Source organism: Neolamprologus multifasciatus, chromosome 3 (assembly GCF_963576455.1).
Source record: "Neolamprologus multifasciatus chromosome 3, fNeoMul1.2, whole genome shotgun sequence".
Taxonomy (NCBI): Eukaryota; Metazoa; Chordata; class Actinopteri; order Cichliformes; family Cichlidae; genus Neolamprologus; species Neolamprologus multifasciatus.
Window position 1 is genome coordinate 38,153,256 of NC_140441.1, and position 22,210 is coordinate 38,175,465.

At 38.5% G+C, this 22,210-nt stretch overlaps 3 protein-coding genes and 1 pseudogene across 3 annotated transcripts in view; 2 read left to right on the forward strand and 2 right to left on the reverse strand.

The window, feature by feature from the left end:
• LOC146523042 (butyrophilin subfamily 3 member A2-like) overlaps nt 1-22,210 on the reverse strand; it is a 107,818-nt gene that overhangs the window by 20,926 nt on the left and 64,682 nt on the right. The gene's annotated exons all lie outside the window — the stretch shown is intronic.
• On the forward strand, nt 1,994-8,285 carry LOC146523044 (uncharacterized). Its single transcript, XM_085136627.1, has 5 exons — nt 1,994-2,482; nt 2,652-2,711; nt 2,985-3,242; nt 4,512-4,757; nt 5,194-8,285. Exons 1-5 carry the CDS (start codon nt 2,452-2,454, stop codon nt 5,331-5,333), a joined length of 735 nt encoding a protein of 244 aa, XP_084992753.1. The 5' UTR covers nt 1,994-2,451; the 3' UTR covers nt 5,334-8,285.
• Nucleotides 9,503-17,032, forward strand: LOC146523045 (uncharacterized). The gene is made up of 2 exons (XM_085154184.1): nt 9,503-11,868; nt 16,769-17,032. The coding sequence occupies exons 1-2, from the start codon at nt 9,913-9,915 to the stop codon at nt 17,030-17,032; spliced, it is 2,220 nt and encodes a 739-aa protein (XP_085010310.1). The 5' UTR covers nt 9,503-9,912.
• On the reverse strand, nt 17,393-21,193 carry LOC146523046 (zinc finger MYM-type protein 1-like; annotated as a pseudogene).

Genomic DNA, 22,210 nt, shown 5'->3' on the forward strand with positions numbered 1-22,210 from the left:
TCAACTGTCTAGGAAAACAAGTAGGTCAAGAGCAAGTGTGCCATTTGGTACAGGAAAATCCAAAATGGCTTGAACCCTGGCCTTCGGTTTCTGGGTATGTGTGGCTACTATCCTGCTTTCTGCAAGTTGGGCTTTGTTGGTTGTTCCTTTAGCTGATTTGTCAAGTCCTGCCGACACTTTTGTGTGGACTTCTGGATGTCAGGAGTCATTTGACTCAGCCAAAGCTCAGCTATGCAGTGCTCCAGTGGTGGCTGCTGCTGATTTTGCTTGTGCTTTCAAGCTAGAGGTGGATGCAAGTTCTTATGGTGCAGGTGCTGCACTTCTCCAGGAGGTTGCTCACCCAGTGTGCTGCTTTTCAAAGAAATTCAATACACATCAAAAGAATTGCAGCACAAATGAAAAGGAAACCTTAGCATTACTTTTAGCACTGCAACATTTCCTGTCTCCCATGCGCAATAACAATCAGGGCCTCATGCATTGGTCCATATTGCTGCAAGATTTTAACCTTGATATTTATCATCATATGATCGTAGAAGGGCTGATAATATTGTGTCAGATGCGCTATGCCATGTAGGAATTTAGGTTGAGCATTTCGTCAGAGATAGAAATGCTTGATTTTAAATCGGGGGTGTTAAGACCCAGGTCATAATTTTGTTTATTGTTTTCACTCCTGATGGTGGCATTGTTAATTTTCTCTCTCTCTCTTCTTTTTTTCCTTATGAAAGTTCCAGGTGGAGGCTGGCCATCGGTTGAATGAAACTCCCTGTAAATTAGGACCAGTGTAGCTCCGCCTACTTCGTGCAGAGTTATGTACTGTGTGTGATGAAGTTCCTGTATCTAGAAGAACTAGATTAGTTATTTTTCTAAATATTGTAAATATTGTAAATAGACTCTTTTGTTGATTGATCTGGTAGCTGTTTTGGTAGGAAGCCTAAGGCTTTTAAAACCTATTCTCCTGTTTAGGTTAGGGAGACAAATGAGAGGCCTGTATTTTTTTTTGGATTTTCACAAAAGGAAAGTTGGTTTGGTTTCCATACTTGAATTTTTTGTTTGTTGTTTTGGCCGTGCCCAGCCTGATGTTTCCTACCTTCAAAGATAAATAAAATATTCAGTTGCTGTAACCATATATGTTTTTGTAATAGAGAAGACATTTAAAAACCTTCTATAGAAAATAAGTTTATTTAGATAAAAAAAATCAATTATAAGTATCTAGCATATTAATACAAATGCATTTTTCCCAATAAGAATGTGTCTTTCAAAGAAAATGAGATTTAGAGATAGAATGACAGACCACTTTTAATAAATTAATCACCTGAATTTTTTTTACATTTTCTCACCAAAAGTGTTCTGTCAGTCCGATTGGTTGATGGCAGTTTTGCTAGTCGGCTCAACTACATGGAAGGTAAACCTTTTATTGAGAACTAAGTACATGAATTCATACATTATGAAATCAACATCAGATTGTTTCTTCTTTATTCAGAATGAGGTGTTACTTGGACACTTGGATAGTGTCATTTGGACTGGAGAACTGTAGTCAGATTAACAAACAGTTAACAAATAGAGTTAAGGTAGTCAGGACTGAGTGGACCACATTAACAGAATGTAAAATAGCAAACGCTGAGGATAGCTAAAAATTACTCAGGAATCCCATACGCCAATGGGAACCACGAAAAGGCCACTAGGATAAAATGTGATTTTAAAGGGCAGGGGCTATCAATTTTGGCTGCATGTTATAAGTGTCTCTCTCTTGCTCAAAATTAATCTGTTTTTACATTTGTCTTCCCAGTAGACTGTGTTGACATCATACGTTGTCGCAGGTTTTAGTATACAGTTGCTTTATTTAATAGTGGACTCAACTGAGGATTTCCACTTAAATATAAGAATACTCTTTACCTCCTAATTGTTACAGTAACACAACATTTAAAAAATGTATATAAAAAAAGTCTTGGTTAAATGAGGACAAGATCAAGGTTTAGTTATAATACACCATTCTAAAATTAACTACATGTTACATAGCTTAGTCAGATTTGTTTGGAATTGCATCATGTAAAGGTGCCACCAGCTTACATGTTACGAGACCACTAGAGGTCTAGCTGCAAAAATACTAAGACTAACAGGACTAATAATATAGTAATAGTCCTACTTTCCATTATGCCGGCAGCCAGTTTTTAAAAGCTCATACCTAACACTCTCATACCATTTTAAACACAAAGTTGTTGGAATATCATACATATCTGCCCTTTATCGACTGAAATAAGGCTCAAAATCTGTGACCCAAATAACAAAGTTTTAGGCGAAGATAATAAAACAGGGTCCCTTTGTGACACAGCCTGAGCCGAAGTTTATTTTTGCATTAGTGGTATCCATCAGTCACACAGTAGGAGGCGGGTCTAACCTACATTTTTTTGTTATATTTCAGTCTAATTTTAATACAGTCACTAGCGAGACACCATGGAGCTCACAGCTCTTTGCAAGAAACTATGTGAGTACTTTTGTCTTCTTGTAAAATGTAGTAATTTATCCTTACAATGTATCCTCCCTTTCTGAATTCCTAATTTGATAATGACATGTTGTTTGATGGAGTTATTTGCTGAAAAAACTTAAAATTTAAAAAAATCTAAGACCCTTTTATGTTTTCTTCATCTCTACAGTGACAGCGTTTTTGGTGTTGGTGGTTTCACAAATTCAACATAACTATGCACAGGACAGGTGTAAGTTATTATCAACTTAAAAGCAAAGCAAAACACAGACGTAAAAGCAGAAAGAAAGAAAGAAAGAAAGAAAGAAAGAAAGAAAGAAAGAAAGAAAGAAAGAAAGAAAGAAAGAAAGAAAGAAAGAAAGAAAGAACGAACGTCACTAACATATTATTATTCAGCAGTAACCAAGATTTTTTAGGGCCTACATATATTTCAATATATCACTATATTGTCAAACTCATTTCTTTTTATTTTATTATCATTGTTATTTTTACATTTCAAATACAGCTTTTGCTCAGATTGTTCCCACTGGACTTCAGCTCTTTGAATATAGCTCCCTCTCAATTAACTGTGAGGGTTTTACTCCTGAAACTGGATGGACTGTAAAGAGGAGACGAAAGGGAAAAGTCAGTGCATGTGTCAGTAACTGGGTGACAACAACTGCGTCTGTCTGCGCCATCAAACCTGTTTATCTCACAGACAGCGGAGAATACTGGTGCGAGAATGGAGGCGAGAGGAGCAACACTGTCAACATCACAGTCACTGGTAATATGCATTTTCATAAACAAACATTCACTCAAGTAACACATGAGCTTTAAACTATGTATATCACCTGCAATAAAGCGAAACTGAGATGTCACAAATCTAGTTGTGTGTTACAAAAAGTTAGTCAGAGGTAAATTAAAGCTTAGATAAGTTAGAGTAAAACCCAAACAAACGAGAAAAAAGGTGCTTTATTCAGACACTGTTTCAGGTTTACTTTGCTACTACTGGGTTAGACCTCCTTTCCTTTCAGAGCTGCCTTAATTCTTGATGCCATAGATTTCAACAAGGTGCCAGAAACATTCTTTAGAGATTTTGGTCTATATTCAATTCATTTTATTCAATTCAATTGAATTAAATTTTATTTATATAACATCAAGTCACAACTACAATTGTCTCAAGGTGTTTTATAATGTAAGGTAAAGACCCTACAATAATATGTCTATATTGACATGATGGAATACATCATCACACAGTTGCAGTGGATGTTTCATGTGCATGTGAATCTCCCTTCTGCAACAAGGGGCTCCACTGAATTTTTGTTCACAGAACCAATATAAGATGCTTTTTGAGAAGGTGTGTTGTCCTGTTTGATGGATTTACCATACACTAATACAAAATGTGTGCAAAGAAAATATTCCCCACACTATTATACTGCGAGCAGCATGCAAAACTGCTGATACGACGCAGGATGGATCCCTGCATCTAGATATCACAGCAGAAATCCAGATTCATCAGATCAGTTCTAATTTTGGCGAGCCTGTGTAAATTGTTGTCTCACTTTCTTCTTCTTAGCTGACAGGATTGGCCTCCAGAGAGGCTTCTCTTGCTCTGTAGCCCATCTGCTTCAAGGTTCAGTGTGTATTCAGAGATGGTCTTTTGCACAGTTTAATTAAACAAAGTAAGTATTTGAATTACTTTTGTTTTCTTATCCACTTGAATCATCCTGGCCATTCTCCTCTGACCTCTGGCATCAACAAGGTATTTCTACCCAGGGAGCTGATGCTTATTGCATATTTTCTCTTTTTTGGATCCATCTCCAGAAACCCTAGAGATGATTGTGTTGGCGACGGTCATGAGCCAAAGCATAATCAAGCTCATTTAAATCACCTTTTTTCTCCCATTCTGATGCTCATTATCCAGTGCCTATACACAGAGTTGCTGTCTTGTGATTGACTGATGAGACATTTGCTTTAATAATGACAAAATTAAACAAAGTGACAACATTTTGTCAAAGCAGCTGACTCTCAGTAATGTCTGTTGATATTTTAGCTGGAGCTGTGATCCTGGAAAGTCCTGTTGTTCCTGTGAAGGAGGGAGAAGTCGTGACTTTTACCTGTAGAAGTACCATGACCCCTTCTGCACACATAGCAGATTTCTTCAAAGATAACCGACACATCAACAGCAGCTCCACAGGCAAGATGACCATTACTAGAGTTTCTGAGTCTGATGAAGGGCTTTATAAGTGCAATATCTCAGAGTTTGGAGAATCTCCAGAGAGCTGGCTGGCAATCCGAGGTGAGACGTGAAGATTTTTTACTTTTAGGCTCAATTAAAAAAAAAGAAGAAAAAACCTGAAAAGTCACAGCAAAAATATAAGACAGTAAAACTTAAAAAGTCATTCTCAAACACCAAATATTAAAATAAAAATAACAAACTGTAATTATGAAAAACAATTCAGATTTAAATCTATCTCTCTATTCTTTCTAGATTTTTCTAAATTTTACAGTTCTTGCAATGCTGTTAAATAGTGTTTTATTAATTTTAAAATGTAAGATGTGAACATCTCTCTCGATTATGTATCAACTGTATGTTTTAAAATTAAAAAATTAATCAGCTTAAGTAAAATATTTAGTGCCTATTCAAATGCTTCTCTTTCCATCTGCTATTTGTTCGGTTTTGTAACTCTAAGAAGTGTAAATTAGGCATGTGTTGTTTTTTGTCTTTCTTTCAGCCTTTCAAAGAGGCACTCAAAATACTCAAAGCTACTCACAGAACTCTTGCCGTTACCTGGTAGTACGGACTATTTTCACTGTAATCATGGTAGTTCTGCTGCTGCTCATCGTGGGACTTCTTTACCGTGGAAATATATGAGTTACAAAGAACTGACTCAAACTCACTTCACCAAACTAACAATCGTTTCTGGGGTTTCATTTCATACCAAAATAGAAATATTCTAGCAAGAAGCTTTGGCTTTGTCTTGCTTAGCCAAGGCTTATTTTTTTCTCTAATCTTCTCTAAAATATAAGGTTGTGCTTTCATAATTTCCGATATAGCTTGAGGTATTTTATTTTGTCTGATCTTAGACAAGCACAACATGTGACAGCTTTTACTATATATAATAAATAGTAAGAAGTTTCAGAGTGTCTGTTCAGTTACCACTTGCAGAAATGATCAAACAGTCAAGTGAAATCGACCACAGGTTAACAATCCATTAAAAAAAAACCTGTAGTGGTGGAGTGTGGTCTGTAGCTCAGCTGCAGGGGAGGGGTGGTATAGTGGGTTGAGGGCTAGTGCCAGGGAGGCTGGCTGGTGCTATTATCAGTAGTAATCTAATCATGCCCCCCCTATTTCTACAACAGTAGTGTGCTGGGACCAGAGAGAGAAGAACTGAGCTGGTGTCACTGCAAAGTGTTATTATGCAGTAAGGAAAGAAAGTGTGAAATAAAGAGTCTGCACAGCAACAGAAATTTTCTAGATGGGGCCCTCAATATCTTGTTACAGATGGGCTTTATAATTTTAGACGCTCTACATAGCTATACATATGAGATGAATTAAGATAATTCTTTCAGCAAAAAGTATTTTTGAAAATAGTTTGGAAAATTGTATTACTTTAAAATATTATCAAAATCTGCTACAACTGTTTGAGGGTGAAAGGAGGAAGACAAGACAAAAGATATGCTGTGGAAGAGCTAGAGATTAGATTAATGACAAATAATAATTAAATGCAGAATGGTGTATAAAAACATGGTGAGTGAAAAAAAAAACAGATAAGGGAAGAAGAAGCAGTGCATCATGGGAAGCCCCATCCCAGGCATAAGTAACAGGTTCAGGGTCATCTGATCCAGCCCTAAATATATACTTAGGGCTGGATCATTCTTGTTTTTGTCTTTTTTTTTTTGTTCCTGCAATTCTCAGACATCAAATAAAGATTTCACTGGAATTATTACACCATAAATCTGTTCCAGCATTTTTTTTGTCTGCAGTTATAAATTCTTCCATGAAAGTATTATTTTCTCTTTAGATTTCAAAAGTGAAAATAAACCAATAATTGTATGCTGCAGAATAACCACATCAAATCATCTTAATAAGCCAACTCCATAATACTTCAGGTATTTATTCACTTACGAACATAAAACATTTTTTTCATTATCTAAAAAAAATAGTAAATATACGATTTACTATTTTTTTAAATAGCAAATATATGAGGTGACATGGTAGTTGCCGCACAGCAGGAAGGTCAATTCCACCTTCCACCATCAGGGTTTTTCTGTGTGGAGTTTGCATGTTCTCCCTGTTTTTGCGTGGGTTCTCCCTGGGTACTCCGGCTTCCTCCCAAGGACCAAAGATATGTTAGTGGGGATAGGTTAATTGATCAATCTAAATTGCCCATAGGTGTGAATGTGAGTGTGAATGGTTGTCTGTCTCTGTGTGTTAGCCCTGCGACAGACTGGCGACCTTTCCAGGGTGTACCCTGCCTCTCGCCCTATAACAGCTGGGATAGGCTCCAGCGACCCCCCGCGACCCTGAAAGGGATAAGCAGAAGTGAGTGGATGGATGGATAGTAAATATATGATATTTCAGCAACTGCAATTCCACCAGAGTATCGCCAGCATATTTATGACTTTAGTAATGTTGGGAAGAAACTGCTGACCTTGTTGTCCTCTATATCAGCTGGAAGATGTGCTTGTATTATAAGTAGAGTTTAATGTACGCTTGAGTATAAAATAAATAATGGTAAACATGATGTGAGCAAAAAAGTAAAAAAAGTAAAAAAGTAAGCAGCTTTAAACTGATTATGGACAGTGACTTCTGCTCCTTCTTAAAAAGATCTAGAAGTCATCAGAACATTACACTGTTTGTAGTTCTTTTGCCAGCCTTAAATAAAAGGCTCACTTTCTGTTATGTCAAGTTTTGTCACTTTACGTGTCTATGTTTGGGCCCAACTCCATATAGTCTGCCACAGCCAGACTGTGACAGAATAATACTTAGACCATTACCTTTACTGTTTCACAGGTTAAAAAGTGAATGCCCACAATTTAGACTTTAATTGCAGAACATTTTATTAAAGAAATTTAGCAAGAGCAAAGCAAAATCAAATAGTAAGAATCACAAAATAATAATCAAATCACTTAAAATGTTAAACTGAGCACATATAAATAAAAGAGATATACATTCAAAAAATCAAATCACAGGTTCACTGTTTGGACTTCCATTTTCAAGTGTTAAATCCAATCCTCTAAACTGCTCATCTCACAGATGACTCTGTCCCCAAACAGCTGAAAAGTTGTGTTAACTGATGATTGTTAAAGTTCAACACAGACAGGTGCAAACTCAGTTTTATCTACATAAATTCAGAAAATGTGCTTCATCTTCAGTCATTTCAGACAGCTGTGCTCCTGGGTAAGCAGTCAAGCAGTCATTTTCAAAGGAGAGTTTTATAAATTATCTAGTTTTAGTAATTGTCTGACAGAAATCAAGCAATGGTTAAACATGAACTTCCTCCAGCTAATCTTCAATAAAACAGAAACCTTAATTATTGCTCTCAACCATATGATTTCAGAAAGTAGGCAGCATATCAGCTTCTTAGACCCTCCTGTTAAATCGAGCCTTAGAAACCTTGGTGTCATATTTGACAGCTCAATGTCGATTGAGCAACATTCCAAATGGCTTGTCCAGAACTGTTTTTATTATCTAAGGAATACTTTAAAACTCAGAATAATGGTGTCAAAGGCTGATTATTCATGCTTTTATTTCTTCCCGTTTGGATTTTCCAGTTGTCTTTTTATTTGTTTTAACAAATCAGCTTTAAATCATCTTCAGACGGTGCAGGCACCAGGCACCAACAGAAGATCTCATATCACTCCAGTTTTGGCCTCCCTTCACTGATTGCCTGTAAGTTTTAGGTTTCATTTTAAAATTTTAGTTCTAACCTGTAGAGCCCTATATGGTCTAGCTCCCCAGTATATATCTGACCTGCTGAAACCTCATTCATCCAGCCGAGCTCTAAGGTCATCAGGTCACAGACTGCTGGTGGCCCCAATGCACTCGATATAAAACTTGTGGTAATCGGACCTTTCAGGAAGTGGTACCATAGTTGTGGAATTCTCTTCCACTGGTTTTACACTGTACAGACTCCATTGATTCTTTTAAAAAGCAGCTGAATACATTTTTATATAGAAAAGCTTTCAACTAATTTGTTTTTTGTGCTACATTTTATTGTTTTGCATTGTTATATGTTGTGTTTTTATTCTTTGTATTGTAAGCACTCTGTGATTTTTATCTGTGAAAAGTGCTATATAAATAAATTTTACTTACTTTTTTACTTACTTTTTACTCATGCTTCTTCTCTGACTCAAAAACAAAACAAACAAAAAAGAAACCAAAAAAAACAAATAAAAAAAAAAGACTTACCACAGATAAAGAACCAAGACTCCCATCACAAAGTGAAACAAGTCGCTGGAGCCAAGCAGGAAAAAAAAAAAACTGAGAAAGTATCAACCAGTTACTGCAAACCAGACACTCCGGTTGGATCAGTTTCTAACGTTCTAAAAAAAAAAAAGTCTTGAAACTTAGAAACTATTATTATTAATAGTGTGATGTGTAATGCCAACATTTATAAAGTATAAAGATTTAAAATATCATATCACATTTGACCTCTGACCTCTCCCTAAGTTCAACAGCTCAACCTGAAAGTCAAAGTAATGATAATGCTTTATAGAGGCATTTATTTAAAACTATGTCCCTGTTGGTACTGACAGCATGTAGGGAATGATACATGGGGATTGTAAATATCAGGTTACTTTGGACCTCTGACCTCTTCTTTAGGGTCAAATATGGTCAAACTTGCATAAAATGTATTTCATCTATGCTTCAAATTCTGCTGCCTTTATATTGGTGACATGCTTCATTGTTTTATTATTTATTTATAGCATTTATTTATTTTATTATTATTTATTTTGTACATTACAGTAACAGGTTACAACCTTAAATACCTTAAATACAAACTAATAAATTTTCAATGTTGCTGAATGTTTTTTAAATAAATTGTTGAAATCTTATTTTCACTTCATATTCATTTTTAAATATTTGTATGAATTTTTCTTAAAATCAAATGAATGCTACACTTGTACTATATCCACATAAATAGCAAATAATTATACTCAAAATTATGTCAAGTGTTTAAGATCAGTTTTAAAATACTTTTTGACATGTTCGTTTGCTGGAACTCGTGTGGAACAAGTCAGTGTCAGTGTGGTTACTGTTTTTACACTAAATCCAACAGTGACCTCTAGTGTCCATCTCTGGTATTGCACTGGAAGGACGCAGCACAGCTGGAGCTCTGTTTGTTCAGCCTCTAAATTCTTCGAGTGAACTAGCCTGTAGCTCCAGGTTGGCTGCAAAAAAAATAAAATAAATAGAAAGTTTGTTTTATCACTAGAGGTTAAGCGCTATGTCGGCGGTTGCGTTTTGTTTACAGCACTTTATAGATGCCCCATCTATTGAGCTTATTAATAGCTGTCGCAAAAATGATTTGCTGCAAATTATGGATCACTTTCAGCTGCAGGTCTCAAAAACCCTCCGTAAGTGTGTTTTGAAAGCTTTAGTAGTGGATAACTTGGTGGAAGCTGGTGTGATTCAAGCGGCTGTTTTGCCTGTGGTCCCTGGTGTGCCAAGCCAAGCTGCCTTAGTTGAGGAGGGCCATAAGGATGGTTCTAGTGGGGATGGAGAGGGGGATGAGCGGGGAAAAACGCTGCGCACGCTTCCTCGCTATGATCCATTCTCCTCTGGGAGTTCAGAAGGCAGAGAAGGAGCTCGGCTGAAGGTGCGGCTAGCACGTCTCCAATTGGAGGCTCAGGAGAAGGCCCAGAACAGGCGGCTAGAGCTTGAAATAAGAAGGCTTGAGATAGAGGCAGACAAAGCCGTTAGGCTGAGAACGCTTGAGCTGGAGTCTCAGCCACAAGCTTCATGTGCCTCTGCTGAAAATTCCGGTTCCACCTCCACCTCCTCGTCCGCTTCTGCCTTTGATATCAGAAAGTGCATTTCTTTAGTGCCCACTTTTAGAGAAGCTGAGGTTGATACATACTTTGCAGCATTTGAGCGTATCGCTGGGGCGTTGCAGTGGCCTAGTGATATTTGGCCTCTTTTGTTGCAGTGCAAACTGTCCGGAAAAGCCCAAGAAGTAGTGGCTGCGCTTTCTTTAAAGGACAGTTTAGATTACTCGTGTGTTAAAACAGCTGTTTTGCAGGCGTATGAGTTAGTCCCCAAAGCCTATAGGCAGAGGTTTCGTCAGCAAAAGAAACTGCCGACCCAAACTTATGTGGAGTTTGCTAGAGAAAAGGGGATTCTCTTTGATAAGTGGTGTGTTGCTTCAAAAGTGAGTGACTATGACGCTCTGCGCGAGTTAGTTTTGTTAGAGGATTTTAAGAAATGTATTCCTGAGCGTATTGTGCTATATTTAAATGAACAGAAAGCAACTTCTCTCGCATCTGCTGCTGTTCTTGCTGAGGAGTTTGTGCTCCCTCATAAAGCCATATATACTGGCAGTGAGAAGCCAGGGGCTAGTGCTGTGCAACAACCCCACGTTGCTAAAGTGTCTGGTTCCAGGGAAAACCGTGAATGTTTTTACTGTCATAAAACTGGACATGTGATTGCTGACTGTTTAGCCTTAAAACGCAAAACATCAAATGCTCAGCAACCCAAAGGGGTGGGTTTTGTGAAAACTGAGGCCCGTAATGAGGTCCGTGGTTGTGGTGGTAAGGTGCCGGACCCCTGTTTCGAGCCATACATTTTTGATGGCTCAAAAATGGCTGATTTAAAACCTGTGCGTATTTTAAGGGACACTGGAGGTTCTCAGACTGTCATCTTCTCGAGTGTTTTACCTTTTTCTGCTGAAAGTGCATGTGGTTTTAATTCTGTCCTACAGGGGATAGAGATGGGTCACGCTCCCAGACCAGTTCACAGAGTTTTTATAAAATCAAAACTTGTTACAGGATTTTTCCCTGTTGCTGTTTGCCCGGCCTTGCCAATAGAGGGTGTGGCCATGTCGTTGGGCAATGATATTGCGGGAGGGTTAGTGCTCCCTCGTCTGGAGGTTTTAGACAACCCCCTAAATCAGAAGACTTCTGATGTTTCCATGCACCCAGGGCTGTATCCAGCCTGTGCGATTACTTGGGCACAAGCTCATAAAGATACTGATGTTGACCTTTCTAATTCGATGTTGATGTCCTCATTTTCCGAGGAGAATGATGTACAAACTAAAAGAAATTATGTTCTGTCACCCACAGACTCAGTGAAACCTGAGGAGCCTGATCCATTTCCAAAGGTCTCTTTGCTGCTCTTGACTAGAGACCAGCTATCATCAGCTCAATTAGCTGATGAAACACTGCAGAACTGTTTCAAATGTACGGTAAGTGCTGAGCAAGTCAACAAAGAGTAACAAGCCTATTTAGTAGAACATGATGTTCTAATGCGTCAGTGGTCTCCACCAGGTGCAGAATGGAGTAAAGTCAAGCAGATTGTCGTGCCCGCTGTGTACTGGCAGAAAATCCTGGCTCTTGCCCATGAAAGCCAGTGGTCAGGGCACTTGGGCATCAAAAAAACATACCAGCTATTATTAACCCTCTCGAGGCAGGTGTTGCCGATTTGCAACAGTTAAAAACTAACAACCTAATTACCCCACATACATATTTTATGAGTTTTTTTTACTCAGAAGTACCACTGCAAGACTTGGTTGTGCATTAGCAACAAAAAGTTTAGTTTGAACCTGAGAGGATTAAAGCATTTCTTTTGGCCTGGTATGAAGCGTGGTGTTTCTAAATTTTGCCGCAGTTGCCATGTATGTCAGATTGCAGGTAAACCTCCTGTGTCCCATTCCTGTATTGGATCAACTGTTTGACCATGTCATAGTAGACTGTGTGGGTCCACTACCTAGAACAAAATCAGGAAAGCAATACCTTCTCACGATCATGTGTGCAGCTTCCCGTTTCCCAGAGGTTGTCCCATTACATAAGGTTACAGCAAAATCAGTTGTTAAGGCGCTGACAACATTCTTTTCAGTGTTTGGCCTGCCAAAGGTCACACAGACTGACCAGGGCTCAAACTTTCAATCTAAGTTATTCAAACAAGTGGCTAGTACTCTAGGTGTCCAACATGTCATGTCCTCTGCTTATCATCCTGAATCGCAAGGTGCATTAGAGCGGTGGCATCAGACCTTAAAGGTGATGCTATGCAAATACTGCCTGAAATCTGAAAGGAGCTGGGATGAGGGAGTTCTATTTGTGTGTTATTTGCTGCCCGTGACGCTGTTCAGGAGTCACTTGGTTTTAGCTCTGAAAGAAGCATTTTTGAGCCCACACGGGGTGTCCAAAGTAAATGTAAGCAGGTATGTTAAACATTTCCGTGAGCGTTTGAACCAAGCCAACACTCTGGCTAAACAGCACCTTGCTGTTTCACAGGGAAAGATGAAATGCCATTATGATAAGTTTGCAGCCACACTGGTGGTCCTGTGCTGGCCCATGTGTGGATTACCTCTGGAAAACTTAACCTGGGTCACCAAAGGGCCATCATTCTTTGTGGTATGTGGGCCATGTGTAAGTTGTGTGCAGTCACGGGCCAGTTGCAGACACAACTTCGAACCAATAAGCTTCCGATCAGTAGGTGACCTGCTCTACCTCCTCAGCTACAGCCACCCAGTGGTAAACATGAGTAAACCCTCACTAGGGTTTGGATAAAGTGTACACTCACAAAGCTGTCAAACCTGCATTTGAAACGTTGGCTACTATAGCAGTATAGTATTGCAACATAGCATTTGGGTCTTCTAACTAAAATAGGAAAATAGGAACATAAATAGTGCCATCATTGCCAGACCTGGCCCATATGTGGTTGACATACACCAGTCAATCAGAAGTGCCAGCTTGATGCCGGATCGGGGCCAGACCTGTTTTCTATGAGACTGGGCCACATAAACTAAACCACAATCGGGCCAGATGTGGCATGCCATCACATAAACAGTGCCATCTACGCCAGGCCTGGCCCATATCTAGATGACATACCACTTACCATGCCAGAAGTCAGCCAGCAGTGCTGGCTTTACACTAGATCCGGGCCAGACCTGTCTGCTATGTGGGATAGAGGATTAAATAAACTATTTCACAAAATAATATATCATCCCAAATGATATACATAAAACTTAGTAACTGTCAAGTTATACTATGGTTTTGGGGCATGTTTGTTTGTTAGTTTTTTGTTAATTTTTTTTACATTCAGTAAAAACAGTAGTGTAAAACTTTTTTTAAGGTATTGGGGTTTTTAAAATGTAATAAATTTTATATATTATAGATATATTTCATGACAATTTGAACGTTTATTTTGAAAGTTATTTTGTTTGACTTGACTTGTCATATCTATACTGTGATCGATGGAAACAATGTGACCTTAAAAAGGGGGCTCCATTGGGAGCAGCTCAACAGGAAACATCATGAACCCCTCTGTTTTCAATTTTGATGAAGGGCTCCACAAATGTAACATATCTAAAGCTTGAGAATCACCTGAGAGCTGGCTTAACATCAATCGCTTAAGTGACTCAGAAATTAGTGAGTAAGACTTATATTTATCAGACTTCTGGAGCATTTTCAAAAATCTTATAATTATTCAGTCATTGTTAGAGTGTGTTTCAGGAGCTAAAGATGTTGATTAAACACAAAAGATTCTCACAGCCAGAAACACACAGTTAACCACACTAAAAACCCACAGGAAAAAAAAAAACTATATGTAGATGAGAACCCTCAGTTTAAGCAGAAGGTTATTTGCAGGTCATAAAGTATCATAACGACAATACTATGTGACAATGTGTACATCGGATTTATTTTTAACTGGTGGACAGATGCTCAGCCACTCGACAGCTTAATTAGTGTGTTAGCAAGTTAGTGCAATTTTTAATCGAAGCAATGGGGGCAGACAAGAAACATAACTGTTTTAAATTTGTTACCTTACTTTTATTTTTATAATTGCATTTCACAAATGATCAGAAAGTATTACAGTAAATAATGTAGAATTTCTAAATTATTTGTTGTTTCAAGTATAATTTCCAGAATGATTCAGCTTCCATTTAAAAGAAAAAAAAAAGTATTTTGAAATTAAATTTTTACTCAAAACAGAATCAGCAGTAGCCAGGTGGTTGGAAACAGCTCGTGCAGGTACCAACCGAGTTTTAACAGAAGAGGATCTGGATCACTTCTATTGTACAATCCAAAGCAACGCGTGAGGGAATTCTTCATTTCTAGTGTCCCTTTTTCAGTTTTAATGTTACTGCAATTTGTAGACAGAAGACAATGAACATTTATGTGGTTATTATCAGATGTTAAATGTTTCAGATAATCCAGGCTACTTCCTTTTATATAAAGACTGAATGTGTTGATTTATAATTTATGAAAAGGTGTCAGTTTGCATGAAATAAAAATTACCTCAACTTCATGTTTTCTAATCATCTTCATTTTTCATATGAAAGAGGAAACTTCACCCACATCACATCATCATTTCTAATTTAAAAGGCAGAAGTGTGTTATAACTGAACCAAGAGAACATCTGGTTGTAGTTGCTCTGCCTTGTTACAGGAATAAGAATGCTGTTACGATTTTTAAAAATATATTCACTGTGTCATGATCCTGGGCCATGTTGGCCCAGTATTCTTAGTTTTCGTGTGTTTTGTGTTTTGTTCTTTATTTATGCCCTGGTTTCTAGGTTGTTCTGTGAAGTTGTTCCTTGATTTCCCCTTGTGACTTTTACCCCCTGTGTGCCCCTCTGTGTATCTGTGAGCCCTCGTCTCCCCTCCTTGTGTTTCATTTAATGTTTTCCCCAGCCCGTTATGTCTGTGCTCTCTCTCCTCCTGTCTGAACCTCTGTGTACTTCCTGTTTTACTTTGACAGTCTCTCTTCAGTATGCGTCATGTTGTATTCCCTCCTGCCCTGTCTCGTTACGATTATCTGTGTCAGCTGTGTTCCCCGTGTGCTCCCACTTCCCTCGTTAACCCTCTGTGTATCTATGTCCGCATCTCCCTCAGTTCTGTGTTGCGTTCTCCCTCATCCATGGCCGTGTGTTTCTCCGTATAATATGTTATAGTTTCAAGTTTAGTTTGTATGGTTTTTCTCTCCAGCAATAAAGCTGTGTTTTGAGTTCATTCCTGCCTCCGTGAGCTTGCGTTTGGGTCCTCATCTTCCTCCACACAGCCAGTTCATGACACACTGTGGCCTCTGCGGCAACACAATGTATCAAATGTAGTTTAAACAGAAAACTAAAATTAAACTAAAATTTCATCAACACAGTGTTCATTTATGGGAAAGATGTTGACTTTTCTTTTATTGAAATGGTGAAGTTGCAGGAATGTAATTCTAAAATAAATGTATGTACTATGACATGTTGTTTTCAGTATATGTACAATATAAGAAAAAAACTATATAAATATATTGCCACTAAATACTGCACATGGTTTTTATTAAGTTCTTATCATGTTTTGGGTCTTTTAAAACATTGATTAACAATAAGCAATAACCTTAACGTGTGCTTTGTAGCTAAAAGCAAAGCAGAACATAGCAGACTGCTATTTAAACCTGCGTAGGACAATTTATCATAAATAAAGTATACAGTTCAATCACATGAGAACTAGATGTTATGTTTAAAATAATGTTGAAAGAATAATGTCACTGTTAAGGTTTATATTTATGGCTCTCAAGGATGGATTCATTATTTGTTTTTGTACTGGTACTTCATTTCTCTGCTCTCTATTTTCTCCAGCTGTTAATGGATTTTGTATATAGTGTCATCTAACTCTTCTTTTCTGTCATTACATCAACCGTATATGAGGTGCACTGTCCTTGCCAACCCTATACTGATTTATCGATTTTCTTTGTGTTTTGCTTTTCCTGTATTTTCTTTTTCAAGATCTTTCTTTATCATTTCAAAATCAGTGTCTATTCTGAGACCCTCTTTTTGTTCTTAAATTAATTCAAGATGTTTTGGCATGACTGTAAACAGGCTGTTTATGCTAAAAAAAAACCTCCAATATGGCTGGATTTAACAAAGAAAATATAGAACAGTATAAGCATACATTTAGTTGTAGTTGTAGGTTGTACACCAAGCTAGCTTTCACATTGCTTTGGAGGGATTTTGCCCAATTTAATTTAAAAAAATGTAAAAATGTAATCATCTCTTCAGAAACAGAGAAATGGTGTTCTCGTTTTTTTTGTTGATTGCAAAAACAGGGAGGCATGCACGTGCACATGCAAACACAAAATCTTTTTTTTTTTCTCTAGGAAATTAAGAGAAATGAAGCTCCAGTTCTGTCCTCTGTGCTGGCAGAGGACAGAATTGGAACAAACAAGGATGACATTGCTTCTGTTAAAGCTACGAACATCGCAATAGAAATGAAGCTGGACACACTGACACACAAGGTAGAAGAGCTGGAGAATCATAGCCGAAGAAGTAGCATTCGCTTAGTGGGCCTCCTTGAAGGAAAAGAGGGCAAAGATATGAAAGATATGAAAGAAAGAAGATATGAAAGAAAGATTCCTAACTAAGTGGATAGTTAGGAATAGAAGAGTCCTTGAAGTATGTCTGTGAAGGTTCTCAGTCATCCAGGTCATCGTAGTCTAAGGAGCTTGGAAAGAAAAGCGTCTGGACTTCTTTAGGTTGCTTGAAGATGTTTCACCTCTCATCTGAGAAGCTTCTTCAGTTCTAGGGTCAAATGGTGGAGAAAGGTACAAATGTACAAAATATTAATAAAATATATTAATTAAAAAAATTATAAAAATGGAGACACCTTGGCCTATATGGTACAATGTATACAATGTCAATGACAGCTGGGATAGGCTCCAGCGCCCCCCGCGACCCTGAAAAGGATAAGCGGAAGCAAATGGATGGATGGATGGATGGTATACAATGTATGGAAATATCTTTACTGCAGATACTACTATGGCTCTGCAGATTTTTTATTTTATTTTATCCTATGTCGCCTCACCTTGAGGTTGGAAAATCTATTTATCACTTTTTGGTGGTCAAGTCTCTTAAGCATCTCTTTCTCAACTGACATCACAGCCAGGTGCTGGAGTCTGCTTTGACCCATGGCCCTTCTCAGTCAGGTATGGAGCCGACATAAGACACTAAAAGACCCTTCACAGCTGCTAACTGGGTTTGTTAGGGCAACCTGAATAACAGTTTTCGGTGTGGGGAAGATCTGATTATCCAGAAGATTGTACAATGTTAACATATCTGGAATGGCACCAGCCTCAGTCTTGAGCTTCAAATTTTTTTTCATGACCGTGACTTCCTCTAACTGAATTTCAATATGGTAATGCAGTGCCAGGGCTGACAAATGAGGCTCAGACAAGAAGCGGTTTGAGGTTGGACTACACGCCGGAATCCCATTAAGCAAATCCTGACTAACACCAGAAAAACGCTTCTGTCCAGACAAGGAAACAACAATTTCCTTTTAAGCTTTTCTGAGACAGAAGAGCCACAGACTTAACTGCCTGCTCCACAGTTTGACTCAACAACAAATCCATCCTTTCTCTTTTTTTTCTGCCGCTGTCCAGAAGACTGATCCAAAACAGCTATCTGGTGTGCCTCACACATAGCCTTTGCTCTTGCATGAAGATCTATAGCAGTGGCATCACTGCGCTTCTGCTTCAGTGTCTCAACCACCACATCTTTGTATATCTGTGCCTGGGTAATATCTATGGTCTCCTTCTGTAGGTATCTGTGTAAACATGCGGTTACAGACAGTAGATCCTTTAAAACAATCAGCAAATACACTGATGAGAATTTACTGAGTTTTGCCTTCAATCCCACCACACTAGGTGTGTTGATAGTGGAGAGGCACTCAATGATGGCAGGGAAATTGTTAAGCACAGCCATTACTGAAGGAACCTGACATGCTCAGCGTGTGTTTAACAACTGTGCAGCTCCAATCCTAATTTCTTCTGAGTGTCCATGAACTTATGATGGTTTACAAGAGAAGCACTAAAGAAGGAATGGAGACTTTCAAGCATGTTAAAGAACTCTATGGTTTTAGAAACAGCTCTGCATGTGTGACATAGGATGAGATTTAACGCATGTGCATAGCAATGAACATATATTACCTCAGGGTGCTTCTTTTGAAAATGGGCTTGCACATCCCCAACTGTTCTGCTCATGACAGCTGCTCCATCATAGGTCTGTGCCACACATTTCAACTGCTCAATTACCTTCTCTTGCAGCTGATTCTCAATAACAGTATTTATTGATGCAGCATCAAACTTTGGCATTTCTGTCAGGGCTAGGAACCTCTCTTTAACTACACCTTCCACAGACACATACCTCACACAGTGCCAACTGTTCTGTCCTTCCATCTCTAGCCTCATCAGCCATAATGGCATACATCCGTGATTCCTTCATCTCACAAACAATAGCTGCAGTTAATTCTTGTGAACAACATTCAATCATCTCATTCTGACTACTACAAGAGATGTATGTGGTGTTTGGTGGTGGTGGTGGTGGGGTGTACCTCTGCACGAATGGATCAAACTTTTCCAAAAGTTTTATGCACTCGCAGAAATTCCCTTTATTGTCACTCTCTTCTGTTTCGTCATGACCTCGAAATGATATTCCTTGCTTCCCCCAAAAGCAGGTCACTGCCACAATACGTTCCAGGTACTCCCTTCTTTCACTTACTTCAGTGGCACTTCCTGCCTCTATCTGTATCAATATTACCTTGTGACAGACTTGCTTTGTAGCTGTTCCAACAAACTACACTGTCCTTGTGTGACTGAGTGGCTTCATGTTTTTGAAACTTGCTCAGTGCCTTTTTGCCAATTACTGACTCCATCATTCACTAATGTGTCATACCTAAGACTTTTGCCAAAGACTCAACAAGCGAAGAATATTCTAACCATTTAAAGCTTTTAAACCAGTTTTCTTGGAAGGATCTTTTTTGTGTTCCAAATTGAGTGAGAGGGTACTAGGACAGTTTCAACTGTTTAGGACCAGTAGTCTTATCCCCTAAATCAAGTGCCATATCTTGAATTCCTTTGGATTGCTGACTGAAATGCTGCTCTGTCTGCCTCTCCTTATCTCGTTCCCTGGTTGGTTCTTTCTGCCTCTCCTCATCTCGTTCCCTGGTCTGCTCTCTCAGAGTCTCTCCCTGTTCTTCTCCTCCTTGTGTAATGAAATTAACCAAACAGTTCAGTCTCAGTTTCAGTTTTATTTGTCATATGCAAGTTAGCACAGGGTCAACACTGCAATGAAATGCATTGCACGGAGTAATTTTTTTTTTTTAAAAAATTAAAAATATAAATACTAACAAAGTGAAGTGACGAGTGCAGATTGTACAGTGTACTTGTGAAGCTACAGGATAGCTTCTAAGTGCATGCTGTGGAGTGTGTTGTGTGTGTTTAAGTGTTGTGGTGTAGGTGTCGTATGGCTTGATGGTAGAAACTGTTTTTAATTCTTGTAGTCCGAGCAGACAGACTCCTGTAAACAGTAAAACATATGCAATATTAGGGAAATGTAATGAAGGTGTCCTGTTCAGAATGAAGTCTAATGATATAAGGTCATGATTCTCAAACTGTGGTACATGTACCACCAGTGGTATGTGAGCTCCCCCTTGTAGTACTTGAAGGAAAGTCATTAATAGTTTTTGAAAATAAAAATACTTCAAACATGCACAATTCGATCAAACAAAGTTTGATCAAACAAAGTACAAAACTCTGAATTAAAATACAGGGTGGGCCATTTATATGGATACACCGTAATAAAATGGGAATGGTTGGTGATATTAAAGTCCTGCTTGTGGCACATTAGTATATGTCACCACCCTCCTCAAGATGGGTGGTGACCATGGTGGCCATTTAGAAGTTGGGCATCTTGGATACAACTTTTGTTTTTTTCAATAGGAAGAGGGCCATGTGACACATCAAACTTATTGGTAATGTCACAAGAAAATCAATGGTGTGCTTGGTTTCAACGTAACATTTCAACATCTTAAAGCCTTTTTAACCAATATCTACAGTAAATAATATAAATATATAAACAGTGCAAACCATTTCCAGTGACAAGATATGCTTTATACTTTATATTCACTTTTGCTCCAAATGGCACAGCAACCTCAGAGAAAATATTAGAACAAGGCAACTTCAACATATGTACATACAAGGCAGCTCAGTTTACCATAAATTGTATGGGTGTGTGTCTATTTCTGCATATTTAGCAAAAATGTGCCATTTCTTCACTCAGTGAAGTGATGGTTAAGCTTCAGCAGCAGTTTCTTCTCAAGGTTCTTCAGCAGTGAACAGGAGTCCTGCCTGACTAGGAAGTCCTTCACAGGCTCCAGATGCAGAAAGAGCTGTACTGATTTTGATTGACAGCTTCTTGATATGAGGAAAGCTATGCAATAGATCCACACCTCCAGTCAATGGACATGAAAGGTACCTCTCCAGCTCCCCTGCTTCTGGCTTTCCTGACCCTATGGATCCATTATCTTCATCGGTTAGGCTGCTGTTTGTGCTGGCCTCATCCAGCTCTGAGTCTAGGTGATGTCTGATGAAGTTGAAACCTGTGGAAAGATGTATGGTTTTCGAAAGAATTAGGTCTGGTCATTATAGTGCTGTATACACTGCCAAGCTGTGGATGTTTGGCATGAAAATTTGATCACACTGGAGATGTTTTTACTAACTCTTGTTGAAAAACAAAATATTGTCCTTCATATCCCACACAAACAATTTGCAATGAATTCCAGATTAAGTTAAGATTAAGAACGTGTGCAAGGCTAAGCAGTGCAAGCCAATAGATCCTCCTCACACTGTTTGGCTGTTACTCTGGGGGAAAGACAGTGATAAAAGCCGTGACTGGAGCTGCGATGTAGCCTCTAATCTCTATGGCTGTCCTGAGAAGGCAAATACCTCAATCTGCCTGGCTGCAAAAAGATGAAACACGCCCCTTCCAACCACAGGGGAGGGAGACGGATGAAGCTAGCCTCCTAAAGCTGGGCATACACTGTGCTATTTTTGGCCCATTTTGAGGCGATTTTTCAGTCGTTCGACTGTTTTGGGGAATGACCTGAGTTTCGCCTTAATCGTGTTGTGCATTATGTAGAATACATGGGGTAACGAGAAGCGATTAACACCTCACGACCAGCTCCCAATCGTCTATCATATGGTCGCAAGAAAATCAAACCTGTCTGAAATCCGGTCGCCTCTCGTGAGGGTGTCAACACAGCCTCTTACACTGCCCACGCGCAAACACAGGAGTGCAGCTGGACACAAGCGATGGAGGCACAACTTGTAGAACTTTTGCGAGCTCATCTAAGTACAGAAGCGTAGAGCTGCCACCCAGGCAAAAGAAAAATAGAAGTATATCACGTTATAATGTGAAAAGTTTATTGTTCTAACAATATACTATCATGTTAGTAAAATATACTTTTCATGTTTGTACAATATACGATCATGTTATTACAATGTACATCATTATCACATCATAACAAAAACCTTTCACGTTTGTACAATATAAATATTATATAGTACGAACGTGATAATGATGTATATTGTAATAACATCATAGTATATTGTACAAACATGAAAAGTATATTTTTAGAACAATAAACTTTTCACATTATAACGTGATATAGCTCTATTTTTTTTTTTTGCCTGGGTGGCAGCTCTACGCTTCCGTATCCGAGGCTTTTACAATGTGGCCTCAAAAAATTATCACGACTACAACAACGA